Source organism: Centrocercus urophasianus, unplaced genomic scaffold, assembly GCF_019232065.1.
Source record: "Centrocercus urophasianus isolate 14NV4802_14NV808 unplaced genomic scaffold, USGS_Curo_1.0 seq_29, whole genome shotgun sequence".
Taxonomy (NCBI): Eukaryota; Metazoa; Chordata; class Aves; order Galliformes; family Phasianidae; genus Centrocercus; species Centrocercus urophasianus.
Genome location: NW_024884855.1, coordinates 2,640,212 through 2,664,375, shown reverse-complemented (window position 1 = coordinate 2,664,375; position 24,164 = coordinate 2,640,212). Strand labels below are relative to the sequence as shown.

General features: G+C 34.7%; 1 protein-coding gene across 3 annotated transcripts in view; it reads right to left on the bottom strand.

Moving 5' to 3' along the window:
• The window catches only part of RBFOX1 (RNA binding fox-1 homolog 1), a 256,432-nt gene that overhangs the window by 21,657 nt on the left and 210,611 nt on the right, over positions 1–24,164 (bottom strand). For 2 of the 3 annotated variants that reach the window (XM_042827856.1, XM_042827858.1), the window contains exons 10-11: positions 12,506–12,548; positions 8,440–8,504 (exon numbers count right to left, since the gene is read on the bottom strand). In XM_042827856.1, the coding sequence (XP_042683790.1) occupies positions 8,440–8,504; positions 12,506–12,548 (108 nt within the window). Of the gene's footprint in view, positions 1–8,439; positions 8,505–12,505; positions 12,549–17,083; positions 17,124–24,164 lie in introns of all 3 variants that reach the window. The other variant, XM_042827855.1, reaches the window with a different exon arrangement.

Below are 24,164 nucleotides of genomic sequence, written 5' to 3'. Positions count from 1 at the left end.
TCCTCCCCAGGTGTAGGACTATCCACTTGCCCTTGTTGAACCTTAGTGGGTTCCTCTCTGCCCAACTCTCCTGCCTGTCCAGGTTTCACTGAATGGCAGCACTGCCTTCTGGTATGTCAGTCGTCCTGGCTTTACCAGAAAACTTGTTGAGGGTGCATTCTACCACATCACTACTGAAGATGTTGAACAAGATCAGAACAATATATAATCAGGGCTTATTTACTCTTTGTGTATACCATATCACCTTTAAAACAATGTATAATTGAAACACAGTTTATATTCATTTTTGATTTCATAACTATTGTTACAGTTCACTAGTAAACACAGTTTTATCTACAATACTATTTGACGAGTCTCTTAACATACAGAGGTATAATTATAATACAATAGTTAATGAGAGAAATTGTTGCCTTTGAAGTTGATGTCTGGGTGACTTTTACAAATGACTTTACAGCATGAGTTTTTCATGTAGTAATCAAAATTAGTATTAAAGCCTTGATAGAATTGTTTAGGAATTCGTTCAAGAAAAAGGAAAATAGAGTTTTAGTACACTTTTGGGTTAAACTCTGCAATGCAGACCTCAGTTTTTGCTCCAAAAGTAATGTCTCCTATTTTGTTAAGTCAGCCCACAATATCACAGGTTGATGTTGGTGGGATGGCAATAGAGGCTGAACCTATCTGCCAATGCTACGTGGCATTTTGTTGCTGTGCAACAGAGGGCAGCAGAGGGGGAGTCTGACAGAATGACATCCAACATGGAAGTGCACACGAAGCAACAGTGTGTCACTGAATTCCTGCACGTGGAAAAAAATGACGCTCGCTGATATTTATTGATGCCTGTGAATGTTTATGAAGACTGAGCAGTGGATGTGAGCACAGAGAGGCAATGGTGGTGCATTTCAGTTGTGGCAGCAGCGACATGAAATACAAGGCACGCTCTGGACAGCCATGCAGATTGTTATCAATGTGACATGAGGCTCTTGTTCATTACTGGTGAAAATGAAAAGCTAACGTAGGTGAATATGTTGAGAAACAGTGTTTTTCACTGAGAGTATGCTCTAGCAAACAGTATCATTTTACTCTATCTGTAGTAGTTTCCATGGAAATAAATAGAAGACATTACTTTCAGAGCAAACTATGAATATGAAACATACTATGCTATTTGCCATAACAAGTTGTCTTTTGGGTACATTCGTTAACTTTCTTCTCCCACTCTTGCCATGCAGTATTCTTACAAATTGCTCATGTGCTTAGAGTTCCTAATTTTGTTCCTAGAGTTCCACAGGTGTGTTCCTTAGAAAGCTGACAATCTCAAATTTTAAGAATAATGTTTTAGACCTAAATAAATGCTTTGGAATTCTTTGAGGTGGGAAAAACTACAATAAAAACATGCAAGATTGTAAATGTCTTGTTTCTGAATTTTGCTAACACAGTTATTTTAAATGTCTTCCTCCAGTATTTCCTTGCCTTACATAAAAGACTTAGTAAATTATATAAGAAATAGATATGGATAAAATCCAATAAACTCCCTATTTTATTAAAAACATTTCATTCTTTGCCTCTTCCACAACACTCTTAATTTCTTCCTGCTTTTAAGGTAGTCACAGTGAAAGTACTTAGGTTGACAATACTTATGGCATGTTCTAATCTGCCTCTTTGTGGTCTATCGAGTCAATGATCTGAAAACTAAAATCTGTATAATTAGACACTGACATGTCCAAAGGAACTGTTATGGTCTATCATGTCAGATGCACTAGCACTGGCCCAACAGACTGTAACAGTTTTGGTCTGTTGGATTAGGAATCAATGTTTTAATAACTCCCAAACTCCATATTTATTCAGTCCACTGAATACAACACTCTTAAAATTTTTCAAGTCATGCTTTCTTTCAATATCCGCTAAGAGTGAAGAAGCCAGTATGAAGTATCCAATAGTTAATTCCTACATGAAAAATGTTGACCAAACATCTTTTTTCTTGTTTTTAGAATGTCGCATGGAAATGCATAAAAGGAATGCATTTATAATCTTACTTATTTACTAGAAAATTTTATTTTAAAATTAGAAACTGCCGAGTTAAAAATAAACTGCTAAAAAAACTGATGTAGGCTAGATGTACCAAACAAAAGGAAAGCAAGTATACTGAACTGGACATATAAGTGTCATAGCTGCTATGTTCATTTATTTGCAGAAAATGATAAGCATGCAGCAGCTTCTACAGAGGTCAAAAGGGAAACCTCAGCAAAACTACTCAGCATCTTTAAAAACTGGAGCACTTCAGGAAGCCATGATCTGGAAATCGAGGCTCTAATGTATCTCTGGCTTATTTCTTATTTTTTTTTTTCTTCTTCATGACTCCCAGCATGGATATCACATCGTATTTAACAGCAATATTCAAGTCTTTCCTTGTCTGTGGGGATTCTTATCATATCCCTTGATGTTACAGTGATGTCAATGGGAATTATGGGAGAAAGAATCAGAAGCAGGGTATGAAAAATACAAGTTCTAACATGATAAATGTTTAATAGTAGGTTCTGGCCAAAGAACCCTAACTTTCTTTACTGTGCTATTACTCCAGTTTTGAACCACTGGTGTTCTTTTAATAGTTACAAGGATACTACATGAACACTGACATCCCACACAAGTGAACCGAGACTTCAAAGTATAAGAAAACATGCTAATTTTACCAAACATTAAAAATATATTAGAAAAATCTAAGTATGTAAAACATCTATAATATTTTAGAGTGAAACATATTTTGACCATTAGAAAGTACTGCATGCAATACATTTTTATTTTAGGAAATTCCTATCCGATCTTTTGATATTTTTTTTCTTCTCTTATATATTCTCTTTGTAATTACCCAATTTTCCTTTCTATCTCCATCACTAGAATCTGCTGTTTATGGCTATAACATGAATTATAAACTCCAGCCATTCCCTAAACTGTGATCTTAATAATGAACATGATTATGAAATACCAGTATGGTGCCACCAATACTCAGTTTGCCACAGATCAGATAAAGGGAAGAAGATATACAAGCCTAAAAGATGCCTGAATTGAACTACACCTCAGTAAGAGCAAAGTGAGTGATATGTTTCCTTGCAAAATTAGGGAATAGACAAGCTTATCTACTACACAGGATAATCCGAAAATCTAGACCGACCAAACATCACCACACCAAACCAAAGCATTTGAAGTGTTATATGTGTATCTGTCATATTATATCTCTTAAAAAAGGTAAACACAACTTTTGTACCTGTCAGGATGCTAACTGGACCTTTTGAATTTCAGCATTTGAGTAGCTCACAATAATTCTTGCACAGTTACCACCTCCAGTCCCCAAACTTCTTCACGTTTCTCAACATTCATCTTATATTGCAAAATTCACCAAGGTTTGAAGTTTCCAACTGGTTGTAAAGATATTGATGTATTTTATTCTTTTTCCTCTCCCAATTTGATTAATTTAGAAATTAAAAATGTGCATAAATGCTATTTGTCTTAAATCTTTAAATGTATGATAATGAAATGAATGAAATACTACTGTTTAAAATATTAATCTTCCTATTAAATTTTGTAATGGCAAATTAAACTCTCTGAAGATCCTATTATATTTTACATGCTGACAAAAGTTTAATTTTTAGTATATATTACTTGTAAAGTCCTCAAGAGGATAAAATAAATGGTATAATTCCACTGCATTTTTCATTGTTTCTTTGTATAGATAATCTTCAAATCTAGAATACACAAAAGAGCACATTTGTGCCTCCCCCTACAGAAGCTCATATTTATATTTTGTGTATTTTATTCTTATTTTTGATACTTTAATGAACAAGTTTCCAGTTGAATAAAATCTGTACCTATTATCCTACTTCAGAATAATCTGAATGGAAATACCAAGTGTTACTCTCAACTACTTGCACAAAAACAATTGGAAAATACATTAAATTCTATTATTGTAGGTAATGGGACGTTGACAAAAATAAATACTCCACAAAGGTATTTTAAAAACTTTCCAAAAACTTTTGGAGAATCAGGACTTTAACAAGAGTAAGAAAGGTTTCAAATTTGGAAAATTCAGAACTTTTATATGATAAAGTCTCCTACCTCAAATTTTGCACAGAATCCTATATATGACCACAGAACATGTAACACAAAACTGATAAAGAAAAAATTATACATTTTTATGCTACAAGATGTAGCTTAATATTTTGGAATAAATCCTATTTGCTTTTCTTAAAAAAAAAAAAAAAAAAAAAAAAAAAGCTTCCAGTGATGAGAGACCTAAGGATTTAAGCCATACAACAAAATAGTCAGTGGGAATCTTCTCATTGTTTATAGTCAAATTTAAATTGGATACTAAATTAAGGGGAAAAAGAAAAGGAATTACTACATCTGTACAAATTTATGTGTGTGTGTGCGTGCACATGTGTCTGTGTGTATGTGAGTTTGTGGGTGAGTGATGGATGGGGAATGTGTGTATATATATGAATCCATAACCATACATATATAAACACACAATTATTGAGTATTAGAGGGTTAGCAAGCAGTACAAGTGAAAAGATTCTGCCTTACAGGCAGGTATAGTTCATTATTATTGGGTTTTGCTTTATTATACTATTACATACACTATCAGAAATATTGCTGACAAACTTAATAAGCGAGAAAGGAACATTTTTCTTACTCTGATCAAAGATGCAATAATCAAATCAAAAAACACAAAACCAATAGCCAATCAATGTGAATAAATCTGCCCATTGGCTTAATTCAAGCAAGCCATTCACTGAGCTATGTGATGAATCTGTCAAATTCAATACAGCATTACAGACATACTAGCAACATCAAGTGAACATGCAATGACAAAATGACAATACACCCCACTGCCATGCTTTGACTTGTTCTACCTCATAAATACAAAAGCTGATGACTTTGCTAGTTCCTCTTTCTTCAGACACTGACAGAAATCTAACAAGTCTACTTTTATTTATAGTTTTGAAAATCTTACACAAAAGCTGAATAAAAGTTGCACTACCATTTTGTTGACATCCAATTTAGTATTTGTACACCATTATAATTACTTTCACAAGCATTCTCACTTTAAAGTGTTGGGAAGCAATGCTCCTGAATGATGAAGGACATCTGCAGACGAAGAGGCCCTTTTTTATCAGTTGGAAAAATTTCAGAAACTCTTTAAATATTAGAAAGTTAATAATTATTTTTTGATCCACTTCATCACAGATCTTCATCTCTTTAAGTGCAATTCAGTATGATGAGAGATCAAAGCACAAAAATCCAATTTAAAATTTTTAAAGCTGTATTTTGTGATTATATTGCTTCACCAATAAAACAAGCTGCACTTTTTTATTATAAGTTTGGTTATTATTTTCTTTTACAATCCTAAGAAGTGGAGAAATCTGTATGTCCTACCTCAACGGTGAATTTGTTTTTAGAATACGTATACTTTGGTGCCTTTCTTACTAAACTTATTTGGCTTGGCTTTGATTTATTTCATGAGATTTCCTTTGCCAGCAGACTCACCCTTATTAATCTGTTCTTCCCCTTTTTCCAGCAATACTTCCAACCATGACAAACAAGGATACCATTGCATTTCTTAAAAATCAAGCTCTGTTACAGTGATCACTGTACATTGATTCACTGTAGTCAGTGTCTCCATTTTTGAATCCCGAATATTTCTGTTAACCTTCATTTTTAATTTATCACAATGTCTCCAATTCAAAGACTTCTCCTTTCCAACTCCTGATTTAAGAAGCATGTTAAATATGGGACACTGCCATTCTCTGTGTATATAACATGCAGTCAAAATGGTTTTTTTTTTTTTTTTTTTTTTTTTTTTTTTTTTGTTGTTGTTGTTGTTGTTGTTGTTGTTGTTTTCTTTTAATATAAAGAAGGATTTTCATGATATATCACTGCTTTAATACTCATTGGTTGCCACTTGATTTTCCTGGGCATTCTTTAAATGTAAACATTAAGTATATTCTATTTGAAATTAAATAATTAGGAGCTTAAAGTAGCACTAAAAAGGATCAGTGTATAGATATGGAGTCTTCAGTATTGTCAGATGACAGTGAGTTACTATTACACTGAGAAGAAGAAAAATAAGCAGTACTGAACTGTATTTCTTAATTTTAGCAATTGCTGTATAAACGACTGAATTCATTAAAAATGAATAAAAAGGTAGTAAAATTAACCAAACTGATTGTGAGTAATCAGGGGTATCCATGTTTGTATATAGTTTCACATATGCAGGTTGTTATGTTTGATTCTCTTTGGTTGTTTTAGGATTCTCCCGTAAAGAAGTTCAATTACAGTATTTGTAATTAACACAAGAAACCACATTCATTTGGGGAAAGCAGGTCAAAGATGATGGGTAACCTCATTTAAAAAGAGAAGTTAAATTAAAAAAAAGATCAATAATTCATTTAAGATATTTAAAATTATGCAACAGTCAGGTTATTACAATTCTAATTATACACAAAATATATCTGAAAATTAAGCGTATTTTGAAAAAAAAGGAATTAAGCTGCATTACTACTGACACCATCACAAGCTTTCTTTACAACATTTAGGGACACTATCTTTTCCTTAAACAATTTTATTTTCAGCAGAACTCCTAGTGAGGTTGACTTTCTACCCATAGCAGAACATGCGACAATCTGGTTTTTTACCTTACAGCATTTGGTTTATGAGAAGGTACCTGATTTGTAATTAAGGCATTTAAAAGTCATTTTGATATTGCTCTGTTTCACTATATAACATACAGATTTTTCATAAATTCATTTTTCTGTTGAAATAATCAACCTATAAGATGATTCTGGGAAATCTGAATGATATCTAGCAAAAAATGACTAACCATGGGGGGCTATTTTTAATGTTGTTCTTCCAACTTAGTAAGTTTTTATGATTAGGAATTCTTTTGCATTATAAGTTCAGAGAAAAATTCTAGAGCTGCAATATGCTAACTCACCTTTGTGGAAATGAAATGAAACTACTGAATAGCACTTCACCCTGTATGTTACCCTAAGTAGAAATAGTAGACTGCAAACATAGTGCAAACAGCAGTACCTAGTCAATATTACTGATTCAAAAATAATAGAAAGTAACTTGCTTACCTGTCTGACACAGCATGCCTCAGCCACACATGCAAATTATTTTAATCACATAACTTTAAAAAATACGTCTTCATTATCCAGAATAAGCGTTTTAAAGGCAAATATGCATGCATAGCATTGTAACATTCATACCATGGTATTTTATTCTAAAAATACAGAATCCATGAACAGCACTTCAATCTAAGAAACAGTTCACTGAAATTTCTTAATCTGTTGATTTCTTTAAGAAACAGAAACACTTAAAAGCAATGTTTAATTTAGCATCAGAAGTAATTTTTCAATTCAAGACTTAAGAAATCATCTGCATGATTACAAGGGAAAATTTTCATAAATGAGGAACTGAGAACAGTGACCTTACGTTCCACTGTTGTTGTGAAGCAAAATATATGCATGTATTTGTCTTTCACAACATGCATCTTGCCTTCATGATTGTACACTCTTCAAAGACATGAAAACAGTTGTAAAGATTCTGTCTAGGGTACAATTTCTGAAGAACCAGTGGAATATTCCTTCTTTTCAGTACTAAGTAATGTCCAGACACACTGCAAAGACTGATGCATGTTTAATTTTATGCAATCTGACAAAATCCTGTTCTATTAGAAATTTGCAATTTAGACACCAACATGAAATGGGCCTTGATTTTCATCTTGTGAGAAGATGAGTTAATTTATACGACATCACTTTTGCTTTATGGATATTACGCCTCTATATGTTTTTCTTACGCATGTTTTAATGATCTGTTAGTTCGGGTATTCCTCTCATCAACGTGGCTTACATTTTGAAGACAAAAGCATACTGGAGAAGAAGCATAACTATTTTTTTTCCCACTATTTCAAAAAATCACATGCTTGGAAAGAAAGCAAATGGAAAAAATATTTTTTTTTTTTTGCTTGGGATAGTTCAGGCTTAGATGCAGTTCATTCCCAATTTCCACTAACTGAAATAACATCAATAAGAACTGAGGGCACAGCTTCTAAATCAAATGAAATAACACTCCTAAGACAAATTATGATCTTTAGTAGCAGATCGTCATGAAGCTATACGTATATTTATCTAAATTGTACAAGGGTCACAGACATTAACTGGATGATGTTCAGCTTGGGAATGTGCACATCTCATGCCTAATTCTCAATTAAGGCCTAAAACCTCTCAATTTATGGCTATTCATGGATTATAATAAAACAGCCTGTTTTGGATATCACAATTATCTGCAGAGCAACAAGACAGTTATGAGACTTCAACAAGGCAAATTTATAGAATCATCTTTGACTTCCACTGGTCAGATATTTATTAGCAATAAATGAGATCTTACCTGTCACTGTAGGCAGCTGCAGTGGCAGTGGCAGGCTGGGCATACCGGTAGGCAGCATAACCACCCTGAAACACAAACTCAAATTCTAACTGGATTGCTATTGTAACTTAAATGATATTTTGCAAAATCTAGCAACAACGGATTGGAATATTACTGTCATGCTGCAAGTTCAGTTAAAGGGTTAAATACATTTGGCCTATTTGAGTGAATTGTTAAGCAAAATTTATCATCACCACAAAAATGTTAACATTTGTTCCAGAGATGTGAAGAAAGCAATGAACTGTATTCAACAGCACAGTTTTTTAAAACACAATATTGTATTCTTCCGCAAGTTTTCAAGTAGCAATTGTTCTTATGACTGCAGTATGTGCATATTAACAAAGCCGTGTTGAACCCAAACGAAAAACTATACCAATAATTCTTTTTTTTTTTTTTTTTGGAATCTGTGTGTGTATAAAATATGATCTATCATACCTGGTTGATTAAATCTATGAATTAGTGCACTCAATTAACACTCAATGTTATACAGGTTTCCAATTTATACTTTTAATTATAATGAAGAAGGAAAATTCTCTTCTTCCCTGAATTAACATTCAGTTGTATGTAACAGTAATTGCAGCTGTTCAATTAAGCAAACAGGACAAACAAACACACATTTGAAAGGAATTGTGTGCAGTGATGCATTGATTATCAAACTGTGAAAACAGCAGAGCTTCCTGTTCAATGGACCACAGTGTTATATCAACCATTTCAAAATGATCTCAGCATGCCAATTAACAAACAGAGGCCAGTCTTCACAGACAACACAAACATGATTTAAGTTCCAATTAGAATTCACCACTCCATAATCCTCTGGGACATGGGACTCAGCATTTCCTCTCCCACCTTTCCCCCCACCTTAACAAAGAGTTGAGAAAGAAAGCATTAGGTCACTCAGCTTTGAAGAAAATTTCTTCCTTTCCTAAGGGTGAGCCCTTTCAACGGATGGATTTTATTTTCGAAGACTGCATTCATACAAGACAATGTGCTGATCTGTAAAGCACGTAAGACTAGTAGAACAGGCTACTCTGTCAACCCTTACCATAAAAGTAGTAGAATTTCACTGGGGATACTTCCATGAGTTTTCGATTTTGGTTTTGCAAATGAAAATCATTAGAAATTTCAGCCTTTGAATTATCAACACAACAGAGGAACATTCTTTCTGTCTTTTTCAAATGCTCACATAAGAAATAGCACATTTATCTCCTCACTACTGGTCAGCTCCTTGTCAGAAGCAGTCATGTCACACAACCACTAGAAAAAGACAGGTGCTTTCATAATACTATATATGCTGTGCCTTTTGTAGAAACTGCTTCACTGTGCAAGCAAAGAAGCACTGAGAAGAAATACTTTCTCATTTTAGATCATTTGATTTTTATAAACCAGTAAGAGGCTATTGCTGTCAAAAAATGCATAATAGGCACATATTGCTTGCAGGCACGTGCATGCAGGCAATCAGATGTCAAGCAATATCACTGAGTGCAAACTGAACCAGCAAACAGTGAGGATGAGCACTTGGTCTGGGCTGTTCTACAAGGAGAAATGTGAGAGATTACACAAATTCACTTCTTCTCTCCTCCAGTTCTTTTCAGAGCTAAAATGAGTGTTGTTTTTGGTGGTGGGGGTTTTGCCATGGCTTTTTTCTCTTTGTTTGTTTGTTTGGAGTGAGGGCTTATGTAAAGGAGTTCAAATGGGAAAAAAATAAGAAGATATTAAACTTGATAAGCTTGTTTTCATTGTCCTCTGAAAATGTGTTGTAGGCTACAAGTTGTTTTATGTTTCCGTTAGACACACGCACAACTCCTTTGATTGTCCTAGTAAGTGCATTCCTAAAAACCTCCATTTATATGCAAGAGGTCTCTTCATTTCAATCCAGCTGCTCACATATTGATTTCCCACCCTGGTACAGTATTGAAAATGGGTCACCACCAGAAGTATTAATGTTTCAGTGTTCTTAATCAGACTAAAATGAGGCAGGCTGTTCATGCATCAGCTGGTCTTAAACCTACAGATGGCAGGCTCTGTAAGAATTTTATTTCTTTCCTTTGAGTACCACTCAAAATTGGTCAGTTTGTGAAGACTGATCATTTCTTGTTCAAAATCTGCTTTCCCTACACATGAATTACATTCCTTCAGTGCCTGCATTTTGATTTGCTTTCATCAAAGAAATGCTGCTGAACAATGAAGGTCAACCCTGAATTTTATTAAACTGCCATGGATTGAACAATCACAATTAAATTTGTGAATGTTCTGGAAAAAAAGGAGTCTAAGCAATAAAAAGATACCTACATTATAAAATTTGTCTGTTTTCTTTTTTTTTTTGAGTTATAAATTGCAGGATAGATTTGAATATCAATGAGATCGTAATTCTCTACAAGTCTAAGTCACAATTTCTTATTTGTAACATAAGCTATTAATGATCTGCTATTAAGGGGGTGTAATGTTCCATTTGCAAGTCTGCAGACGACAAATACTGGGAGGAATGGCTGATAGGCCAGAAGGTCGTGCTGGTTCCCAGAGGCATCTGAGCAAGTTAGTATAAATGAGTTAGCAGGAGCCTCATGAAGGTCAGCAAGTGGAAGTGCAGAGTTCCACCCAGAGAAAAACCACCCCACACCAGGACATGGCTGGGGGCACCCAGCTAGAAAGCTGCTTTGTAGCAAAGGTCCTGGGGGTCCAGGCAGACATCAATTTCACCATGAACAACATGTCCTTGCTGCTTAAGGTTAATGGTAACCTGAGCTGGATTAGAAGGAACACTGCTAAGAGATCAAGGGAGATAATACTTTCTAGAACTGGTGATGCCTCACCAGTCCTCTCCAGTACAAAAGTGACATGTAAACACTGGACAGAGTCCAAACAAGGGGCACAAAGATGATAAAGGGGCTGAGGGACTTCTATGAGAAAGAAGCTTAGAGACCTGGGGCTGTTTAGCCTGGAGAAGAGAAGGCTCAGGGAGATCTTACTAACATGGATAAACCCCTAAAGGAGAGTGCACGCAGGACAGAACCAGCAATGCCTCATACCAACACAAGAGACAGTGAGCACAGAATCTAACAAAGGAGGTTCAATCTGAACACCGGGAAGCATTTTTTCAGTGAGTGACTGAGCAGTGGAATAATATCGACCTCCGGCCGTCTCTTCCAACCTCAAACTTTTATCCTCGAATACAAAATTAAATACAAAAACATTGTTAGGGAAATAATTTTACAGCTATTCTGAAGCTTTGGTTTGGTACAATTACTATTTTACTTCAGTTACATCAGATCACAGAATTATAGAAGCATAAAATCAGAGAATAGCTTGAATTGGAAGGGGCTTTGAAGGCCATCCAGTTCCAACCCCTGCTGTATGCTGGTTACCAGCTACCAGATCAGGCTGCCCAGGGCCCCATCCAGACTGGTCTTGAACACCTCCAGGGAAGAGGTATCCACAGTTTCTCAGGGCAGGCTGTGCCAGCATCTCATCGCTCTCTGAATAAAAGATTTCCTCATAATATCTAATGTAATTCTGCTCGCTTTCATTTTAAAACCATTCCCCCTTGTCAGATCCTACATTTTAGAATTATTTAGGTTTTAGTTTCCCTCAGCAAGTAAATAAAGTATCTGACTTATGAATTCTTAGTTAGTAAACTGAATTTATATTCAGCTAAAACTATTAAAAATGTCTACTGCCTTATCTACACTCCTGTATTTTCTACTTCCAAAGGAATGATACCACAATGCTAGTACAGCTTAAGTTGCCTGAAAAAGTTAAGTACATATTGAAGTCAAAATACTTGCAGTCCAAATATACACATGTATGTCACTGGCATAATATAATGAATGGAACACTTATAATGAATGTTGTACTAAATAGGACGTGAATACATACAATACAACTGGAAATTAAAGGCAGTTGGTAGATTATTCCTACCATTTCTACACACAGAATCCATATTCTCACTGAATAACTTGAGGATTAGTATGATTTCACAATAGCCTATATTTAGCCTACTGTGTATTTTCCATCAGTCAGCACGTCATACCTGTAGTAACTTATTGCCATACACAGGCTCTTGCAATAATGCTCTATAAAGAAACAGAAATGCAATGATTGCAATGAGTAAAGGAAGGATGGGCGTAGGGATGGAAAAAAAGATGCAAGCATGGAATTTGGAGAAGTTCCCAAAACTACTTATTAAATAGTTTCCTTTCAGTGTTCCATACATCTCCACGGCTCAAACAAATTGAAAGAATTGTGGGATCGGTGCAAGATCACTCGTCAGTTGTTACAGAGAAATCCTCATCAGTTTTAGCTGCATTTGCAGAAATTTTGGATAAAATAAAATGAAAATGAATGTAAAATCAAATACATCCAAATTTTTAAATAAAATCTGTATGTGTATTGAGTATAATTTCCACAAAAATAAGTTACACATTCATAATTTACAATACCATGTATATGTGTGCACTTTCTCCTGAAATAATGAAATTTTTATCTTGATCTCAGATGGACTGACAGTGTTATCTGTGAACACATCTAGATTATATGACTTAAAGTGATGCCTATTTTCCATTATTTTTTTCTATTAATAACAGTTAATATTCTATATGAATGTTGAGAATATTTTTCCTCAGTGTTTACTTCCTATACGTCCTTTCACTCCAAGTTCTTGAGATATTTTGCGTACATATTTCTATTTTTAGGCATTTGTGGTAATCCCAGAGGTATCCGTTCCCTCAGATAAATTATTGGTTATGTACACAAATTAACAGCACAAAATGAATTCTAATCCAGTACAGTAGTCAGGAATGAGCCTGCATTTTTTCAAAATAGTGTTTAAATCACAAATAAAGATCAGGGAGATAAAGACATTGCATCATTAGCTCTCAGAACTTTCAAAAAGGGAATCATGGAGTGTTCTTGTGGACAGAGCATTAGGAGGAGCCACACACCTTGGGACCCTGTTTGCCCACAAAAAAGACATTGCTCCATTCATTTTATTTCTGTGTTACATCTCTTCATTTTAAAAGCACACAAAAAAATCTTTTCTACTTAAAAGAAAAGACCTTGGTACTAACTACATATCTCTGCTTTTCACATCAGAACAGTGTCTTTCAGGATATCAGAGGGCACCCATCCAGCAGGAAGGGAATATTGCTTAGATAATTGATACAGTTTAATGAATGTGCCTGCTTTCTGCTTGGAAAGTAGACAGGTGCTCCATCCTCAATACCATCCTCTGCATTTGAGCTGGAGGAGATGGTGTTAGCTGTTGAAAATATCCTTCCAAACCCTTGCTCAGAAAGTACGCCTTATCTCAATCATTAACTCAGAAAAAATATCTTTCTATGTAGGTATGAGTTATCTTGGACCCTTACCAGCTTCAGTATCAGAGGTCCAGAATCCTTAGAAAAAGTTAAAAAATCATACAGTGAGCCATGAGACTGACTAATATACACAATTGAATCACACTACCACATCTGAAACTGGTGATGAGAATTTGAAGCTTGCGCTGTTTCTTAGCCTCTCCACATTTTAGTTGTTTATCAAAGACTGACATGTTCTGAAAACGTTCTTCATGCCAACAGTAAGAAAAAGGAATTGCAACAAAGCAATAATGGAGCACTGTCATTTTAACTGTGCATTTCTTCATCTGTTACTATTTTTGTTTCATTTTGTGGAGCGTATTTTCTTATTTTTTCAGGTGTCAATCTTCATCTAGGAACTTCTGTATTTGCTGGCAGGCAACCTTAATTCTTTTTTAATGACTTTTTCTTTTAGTGAATCAATACTTAATTTTAAAAGGTCTTCCTTTCTTCCTAATCATCTCCTTTATTTTCCTACTTAAAGGCACATTTAGAAAGGAATTCAATAGCTCAGCTATTTCAGAGACATTATTACATTTCATATCGCACCGTACGAAATATAGAATATATTGTATTACAAACAGTCATGGGCCTGGATTTTCATTTTTAGACTGTATTTTCCACCTATTTTTATATTGCTATTCTCTTCTATGCCTCTGGTTAGTATTAAGCAACTCTGGTTATTTTCTGTTCTTGTTTCACCCTGTTGTTTTGACACAGTCAGTTTAATTCCCAGCTTCCCTTGCACAAAGGCTAGCCACCAAAGGCTACCTTGGCACAGTCCATACCACTGTTGTTAATCAGTGTAATCACATCAGAATGAAATCTGCTTTGATATATTTGTTCATGAATATTGTTTATTATAACTTTCAGCAGTGTTCCTTTGATTCTGTTTTCTGTATCGTTTCAATGGCTCCTTTCTCTCCAATTTACTATTACAACCTATAAATTTAAAATTTTATTTCTCTTTTTTTTTCCCACAAAGCACTTGTTCTTTCCCAAAGCTTCATCTCAATAATTAAAATCAAAAGCTGAGTAAAATTATATCATAGCCAATTGGGATTTAATAAATAACTTAGTCTGCTGCAAACTGATACACTGAGAACTAATACACTTCATAATAAATTTTCTTTCAGCTTATACTAGCTCTCTCCTCCTTTCACCATCAAAATGGTTTGGATGGAAGAAAGAAAAATGTGAGGAAAAATGAATTATGAACTAAGAAGCCATGAACGTTATAAAATAATAGATTTCCACAAGAATGTTTCAATTATATGAACTTCTGTAATCATTCTGCTGCAGTAAAAGAACTAGGAAATGCACTGAGAGGTACAAAGCTGCAACTGAGTCTAAACCGGTGTAGCAGCATAGCTATCACATTTTTAATTTACTTGAGTAGTCAAAACAACAAGACTGAAACTACACTGGAAATCAGTAATTTTTCCAGTATCTTCCTCATTGAAATTTCTTTCTGCTTGGAAGAAAAATGTTCAAGACTATGAGAGGATGAAGGACCCCTTAAAATGAAACCATTTTGTCAAGCACCGAAAGAGACACCTTGCTTTGCAGCAACAGTGGTTTCCAAAACCATGAACTGTTACATAAACATTTAACTCCAAACTATACTATCAACATTAAGCAATACTGAGGTGGACTTCTTGATGCCTTTTAGATTTTCACATTGGGAAACTGGGCAAAATGGATGTCACAGTTTGCAGAAATATGAAAACTGGAAATCAGACTTGATAAAAATTTAACACTGTGTATTCTATATAGCTCAAAAATTCAATAGCAATGCATTTAGGTGAGACTTAAGCAGCTTACTAGAGTAAGCTTTTGACAAATAAGTTATTCTCATGTGTCACTAACAATATGTTACAGATAGCATCTCTAAATGCACATAGAATTTTAAACTTAAACTGTTAATTTATTTTTAAAATATTTTTCAACTTCGCAAATTAATCATCAGATGGGTGTCAGCTTTTTATCAAGCCAAAAAACCAAAACCTACTTCTTCCATAAGTTCAAATTGTTTTCCTTTCATATAAAATGTATTCAAAAATACGCTGTTCCTTTAGAAATAGCTCTAAAAGATTGCTGGTAATAAAGACAAGGAATGTTTCCTAGCATTACCTAGTGAATTCTTAATGTTCAAACCAATTTCACCTCATCCATCTCTTTGTAACTCAATAGAGACAGAAAAACATAAGCACAATTAGGATATAGCAAGCTGTCTGTTGAAATAAAGATACCTGGACCAGTCTGCTATTGCAAAAATAATAACAGATGTGAAAGATTACCTTATTACTGGTAACGTATTTCATAGCCAAGCATTTTTACAAAACTGTAAACACAGGGTGCAAAAATTATTTTAGAAGCCTGAAATTCAACCTCAGTCTTAAGCCTCTTATATGCTCAGATGTAAGTAGCCTCTCTTTATATATTCAAGGTAAAAAACTTGAATATTAGTAAGAAAAGAAGTTCAAAAATATCCTTTAAAATGAAATTGGTGACCAATGAGCTATATACATTTCAATGAGAAGCTGGTAATTACTATCCAAGGCTATCAGTACTAACTAACAAAAATAAGCACTTCATACAACTTGAGCAATCTTTACCTATTTCATTTAAATTGAAATATGTGGATTTTAAAAGAGCAGTCTACAGAAGTCTATTCAAATGACAAAATACAGAGACACATCTTAAACTTACGGTGTAATTAAGCTCTACCATGACACATCCCAAATGTTGCTGAGATTTGAGAAAATTTACTTGAGTGTATACCTCTCCATACTGCATTTTCATACCTCAAGTATCATTAATGCTTAACTAGCCTTGTTTGAAAAAGAAAAACAAAAACAAAAACAAAAGAACAACAACAACAACAAAACACAAAAAAGCCAAAATATTTTGGGGGTTGGCAGAAGAATGTTTCTGCTTTATTTTCAACTTCTCTTAATACTTTAATTTTGAAGGGAGACACTCCTCCACAAACAACCATACATGCACGCACATATTTTTCACATCTTTTTGCATTTATTCAACATTTGATTGAAGAGTTAATTCAGCTCCACTGAACAATGATAGATGTAATGAACAGAAAGGTCTTCCAATGTGAGAGATATTCTTCTCAATTCCTTCTGACAGGCAAGGGATGGTAAATAGACAAAACAGAGTCAAGCTAGGCAGCAAACTTGTAAAAAGAATGACTCTGGTAATGTACAAGGACAGCATGCACATCAATGAATACTTACATAAATGTCTGCACCATAAAATCCATCCTGGTATACAACACTGCAAGGATGCACACACAAAGAAAAACATCCATATTAGTGCATTTCCACATGCAAATGCCACCAACCCCTGCACAGCTGAGGTTAGTCTTGTCACAAGAACAGAGGGAGGGGGGAAGGAAGGCACTCTTCACATTGGTTAAGGAGGTTGGTAGCAATTATCAGAAGTGGAACTGTACTGAATTTTTTTTTTTTTTTAAAAAAGTATGCCAAATGCTTAGTCAAAAAGAGGTGAAACATGAAGCATGGCAGAATTGGAAAACACTTCTGGAAAGCTGTTTTTTCTTTTTTGAAGGAAAAAATCTGAAAAATTGGCAGCATTTTTTCTACAGAAATTTTCACAGGTCCAATTCTGTGACCTGTTTTAATTCATTTAGAAAATGTTATTTCCTGAAATAATACTTTCTTGTCCTATAATTGTCAGCCCTCTAAAACAAAGTGGTATTCGTCACGACTTAGATGGAGGAAAACACTAAAAATAGGTTATAGGGTGAGGAAAATGTGTGAAATAATTGTACTGATGGAATTCTATACCCACTGCTTCAAATCTCAATAACTAATGCACACACAGATGAGAGTATTCATAGGTACTGCTTTGATAGACATTTATGATAATGACAACAGGTCTCGTTAAAATGGATTAACTCTATTCTTATGAGAAAAGTATTAGCCTTTCTCACTGTCATTTTACCACCTTGGCAAACATGCCCACAGTTGTGAGCTACCGTGAAGTTGTAGTTGGATACATCACTATTTCTTGTCTGAAAAAATGTAGAATTGTGATGCAATTAAAGACTGCTTCATTTCAGCTTAGACAAATTCTTATTTTAATTAGCTCAAATTTTAGATTCTAACCCTCCAGGAGAAATGATAGAATACGACAAGGATGGTTTAAATCATTACACAAAATAAAATTGGAAATATGTAACATCAACACTAATTACACACATTGTAGAAGTCCGGCAATTTTGTTTTGTTTTGCAGATCTACAACTTAAAACTTCTGTATTTCTAATACAGAATCAGTCCAAGCAGTCTCAATAACTAAATATGAGAGCACTTAATAGGTTATTTGCAACAAAATTCTCAGTTTGAAATATTAGTTTCTGGAGTAATAGTTATGAAGTTGCTAGCCTAAGCTGTTCTGCAATTTCTAAAAGAATTTTCATGTCAGAAATATAATTGAACAACTGAGGTCAGTGACCAAAAGCCACCGGCATGAACTAGTGACTAAGTCAGATTCACTTGAGAAAAGAAAAAATATGCATACATGTACATAAACTGAATTACACTTCATCAATGATAAATTTACAGTGTCATAATGTATGAAAGCCTGGCTCTACTTATGTCAGAGTGGCTGGCATTCACTTTGGTTAAGTTCAGATATTTACTTATGTATTTTTCCATTTATTTGGTCTGCAGATTAGAATGTGTCATATATGGCCTACACAATTTGTTAACAGAAAAAATATTTTTTATCTTGCAGTGTACCTACATTTTGGTTTTTATATTCTAATTCTTTTAAAATATTACATGTTTGTATAAGACCTATTTGCGTGTAAGTACAACATTCCACATGACTGCAAGATAGAATTACACAATCATGAATACACATACAAATCATATACAAACAATGCAAAGGTTAATGCAGGCAGAGGCCATTTTCAGGAATTTCATATAGGAAGTCTGTTTTTCAAATGATATGCATTTGAAAAGAAAAAAAAAAGCATATTTATTCCATAGACAAGGACTCCATTTTCTAAATAATCTCTGGACAAGATTACACATTCCTTCATATAAGAGGCCAAACACAGTCTCCACATCCAAAAAGATGCCACATAGATCAGTGCTGTTGTACAGTGTGTGAAATTATTTAAGGCTTAATGTAACAAGTCTAAAATTATATATTTCTGTGTTCAATAAACAACTCAAAGCAAGATGTTATTTACAATAACACAGCACGAGAGCTAAACAAAATTAAGATAAAGCTCTGTTTTTTTTTTTTTGTTTTTGTTTTAAATAATGTGGTTTAAAAATAAACAACAATCAAACAGTAGTGGTTATGCTCAGAACTTTTTGCAAGAGGTTACTGAAAAAGTGAATCAAAAAATGTATCATCCTAAAAGAGCATCCAGGTCATGCAGTGTTCCAGAGAAAAATCATTCTTTCTTATTGAAGTTCTGATGTTTCCCAAGATGACCACTGAAACACTGATAATAAATCAGTGCACAACAGGAAGACTGAAGTCCTATTTTATTTCTAACAATAAAATAAAATAAAATAAAATAAAATAAAATAAAATAAAATAAAATAAAATAAAATAAAATAAAAATAAAAATAAAATAGAAACAAACTGTTTTCCTACTTACTAATTCTGGAGATCAGCCTCTAGAATTGTCAGAGGCAGTCCAAAATAAATGCTTCAGAACCAAATGCCAGAAATAATTATCTCCATTATCATTAAATTCTGTAAGTACAACTACAGAAATGCTGAACAAATGCAAAGTTCTGCTGCAACTCTTGAGAGACCCCAGAGGAGCAGCACATGCCAGATCAGGTCAGTAAGTTCTAAGGGAAGCTGCAGCTCATGGAGAGCTCACACTGAAGCAGCAGGAAATCCCCTCAGTGGAGAGAAAATCTTACAAACTGGTTGCAATCCCCCATTTCCCAGCCGCCTACACCCTTCCACTTGAGTAGGAGACGGAGGAGCATGGAATGAAGGAGTTTAATTGAGACTACAAAAAGCGAGATACAGACAATTAAGTGTTATAATTTTTGTCTTTGGTTCTCACCACCAACCCTATTTTATTTAGTAATCAATTAAATTAGTTTCCTGAAGTCCAGTCTGCATTGACCATGAAGGTAATTAGCAAGTGATCTCCCTGTCCTTATCTCAATCCATGAGCTCCATCTCATTTTCTCCCTGCATTATGCTGAGGAGTGGGAGTGAGAGAGCAGCTGGATCTGGCCATCAGCCAAGATCAACCCCCCACAGAACGTTAAGACATACTATTTTCCATTATTACTGAACATTATTATTCAGAAAATAACAAATTTGAGAGAGTGTGTGTTAAAAACAGGACGTATTTTCTTTCTCCTCTTGGTGACTTGTGAATTTGTAGTGGAGATGTCAAAAGATGAATATAGACTGAAACACTTTGAATTCCCAAATGCAGCTGGATGTAATCCTGAGTAGGTTAGTTCATTTGTCTAGGTCTTTTACATATAATGCTCAATCATGTACAGACGGAAACTTATTTTGAATTCCAGCTCAGTAGCTGCTTAACAAATGTTATACTGGAGGAAGTACTCAGCACTAAATGAGACACAAATGCATGACTACCATTAAATATGGCTAGTATTAACACGAAGAGACAGAAACAGGCAAATGAGTATAACATTTGTAGGCAGGACATGAACTATGAAAAGAAATCAGCTAATTTTATCTGATTTCCTCTTACACTCTTGTAGTATATGTTGAATATGAGACCTGCTACTTCTTACGATTTTTTTTCTCTTAACTTTCTTCACATTGTTGTATATTTTCAGACTATCTCTTCCATTCACCGTCACTCGTTGACTCCTGTGACTGAATCTTATCATGGGAGTCAAATAATATTTTCTAACAGAAAGACTAAGTATAAAGCATCAAGAACTACACTGCATTTTTCTTTCCTCCAGTATATGATTTTCCAAAGGGTAATTTGCTTGACTCATCATCCCCTTTTCTCTCTCTGAAGTTGAGCACAGAGAACAAGTCTCAAATCTGGGAAGAGAATGAATGCACCACAGAAGGACCCATCTGGCCACAGCTCCTTTTACAATTTATATTCAAGTTGTCCTGGAAGCCACATAAATCTTGAGTTCCTTGTCAACTAATAGAGGGTCTGGAAATAGCCATGTTATTGAAATCTGAATTACTTCACTCAGGACCATATGATATATTAATGCATTACCTGGAAGCATTTAAAATAACAAATTTGGGGAAGTTATTCAGTTGTATTTTATAGGGCTAAGAAAAACAGAGAAAATTGAAATTTTGATTTAATAAGAAAACACACATCTAAATAACATCATACATTGCAATCATTTCCTAGAATTCTTTTTTCATAGATATGAAACTGTTTTCTAACCAATAATTAAACAACTTTGCATGGGTTTAAGTGCTTTGGATGCCCACCTGTGTGACCTACTGTAGAGAACCTGCTTTAGAAGTGGGGCTGGACTCGATTACCTCCAGAGGTCCCTTTCTAACCCCTATAATCCTGTGATTCTACTTTACTCATTCCCTGTGTCTTAAAATATTTCTTGTTGCAAATTAATTAAGACAAACTGCTTAGTAGTTTAGAGTCAGCCTTTATAATATTCTATAATGAGGACCACATCTGTCTTCACTGCCATTTTTATATCCTCAACTTGGGTTAAATAACCCGTCAGTGGCATAAGATAGTTCTCAAGTGTGCAAACCTTAGTTCAGTAACTTCATGCCAGCTGAGTGCGTGTGGCCCTCAGTCATTCAAACAATCTGCACAAGTTAACAAAAATAACGTAAAGCAGATTAAGTGTATGGAGTAACTGAGTCAGCAGAATAAACAGGCATTACAATTGTGACTGAGCCACTGCAACACGAATTGTGGTTACAGTGCATTATTTCTCCTCCCTCACAATTACAAGAAAGCATCTGTACTAAAATTCTCCACTTCGATTGCTGGTAGTCACTTTCACTGTCTAAAATATATTTCCCAGTTTTTGATCTCCGCTGAAATTCCTTCATATACCCTTCATACAAAGCTTTCTTCATGAAACAAATAACAGATGAAATTATAGCCTTATTTAAAGTGAACCGAAGAAAGAAGATGTTCAGCACTCTAATTACATCACACAGTACTTGTTCCACATTTTGGTTTCCTCTTCCTCAGCATTCATCTCAATGTCAATTTCTACTGCCATTACGTCTACTTTATACCTGGTACTATTTCTCTCCTTACTCCCCATATGTATTGTCTTCTTTGATTATATTTTTTACTTTCTTCTGTTTACACATGAAAATATATTTTATATCATCTCCTTCTTTAACAAGTTGTCTTGTTCTAACAATCCACTAGAAGATTTTTTCTAATACAAGCCTTTGACTCCCCCCGCCCTTCTTTGCCTTCATTTTACTCATCAATCTGCAAGCTCTCTGCACGCTGCAGATGTGATCAGACTAGACTCTCAAGTTTCCAGCTATTAAATAGAGTACAATGACATACTTCACATGCCCATTCTCAACAGTTCTCATTCCCTGAGTTCATGAGTTCATTAACATAACGCACAACTAAACAAGAAGTAGGACATTCAGGAAGTAATCCTGCAACATGTATCTGCTGCCTTTTCTTCTCAAAAACAGTCAAGTTCATATTTCTGTGTGCGTTGGTTATTTTTTCTTCTTTTTTTTCCCCTTGGCTGACTATACAAAAGTTGAGAGCTTCTTCTTGCATTTCTTCAGAAACTAAAAAAACTTCAGATAACAAGGGATTGTTATGCTTCTAACCCAGAAACATGAAAGAGATAAAAACATATCGCTATTCCCTCTTCTCCCACAAAAAGAAGTGAAGACAGCAGCTACCTCCCTATTAGGTTCATCAGAATTAGATGGAGTGCATTGGAAGGATGCAAAGTCATCACATACTAAACTTCTGAAGACCTTGAGGCAAATGATGCTGGAAGAGAAGGGCTTTTCATTAGTTTTAACTGCAATACTAGCAGACATACAGTGCTGGACATTAGCTTTTCTTGGCAATTGTTTAAAGATAGAACACCACTCTCATCGTGTTTTAGTATTTGGCAAATGATTTTTAAGAATGCTGACCTACTAGTTTCAGCAGAGTTCCAAAGCAATTACAGGGTACAAAATCACATTGTTTACTTTTAGTCATCTGCTAAAGAAAGCAAAACCTGCTTCCTTCTCCTTTCTTTTGGCAGTCTACGTACCGCCATCTGCATCCAAAATCTGCCATACAACTACTTTTTCTAGCAGCTTCTGATCGATGTGAACATTCCTTAGACTGTTATTGGACACTGTGTAAATAAAACAAATAATCTTAGAAAGAAAAAGATCAAAGCAAGACTTTTTTTCACTGATGTATTTGCTTTTTTTAATTTATCTTTTAAATAAAATAATGTCATCAACAGAGCACAGAGTGAGAGGGCTGTGTACCAGTCATATTGCTACTAGCCTGTCTGTGTTTCAAGCTTGTCTGATTGATTCTGATATAAGCTGCACCCCATACCCTGCTCTGCCTTGCAGTGTGCAGCCTCACCTCGAGCATTGGGTGCAATTTGGGCACTGCAATACAAGAAGGACATAAAACTATTAGAGAGATCGTTGTGGATTCCTTCCAACTCACACTGTTCTATGATTCTATGACAAAAGACTATAAAACACTGCTTAGTAGCCAGAGAGAAGCCTGAAAGAAAGCACGAAGAAGAGTGACCTCCAAACCTCCTACCTGAAAGCTCATCAGAAAGGACCATATAAAAGGATTTTAATCAAGTTAGTAACTGCTCTTCTCCTCAAACAAGTTAACAGTTTTGCTGTGAACTACACAGACAGGCAGGTCCCTGAGATAAGCAAGAAATAGCTCGTAGTCACAACCTCCTGAATTGGCAGGCTTGCCCTCCATGCACTTCTCACACCACATACATGACCATTTCTTTCTCTTCCTCCTGCAACATAGTCTTGAATTTAAGATTTCCACCCAGCATAGACTTTCAGAAATGTAAATGTTCTATTTTTTCACACAAACTAAGCTTCATATTATCTGTTTGAGTAGAATGTTATGGTACAGAAGTTGAATACACATAAAAGGTGAAGAGCAAGTTACACATTGTAATATTTTAAGGTATTAGAAATGATTGATAAAAATGAAGTATTTTAAATGAGTTACACGAGACTATCTCAAAGAATTACTGAAATGCCTCACTCTCAGCTAAAGAATTCAATAATTATGTACTACGTATTTACTTAATTTTAAAGTGACACATGTCCAACCCGTAGCCCA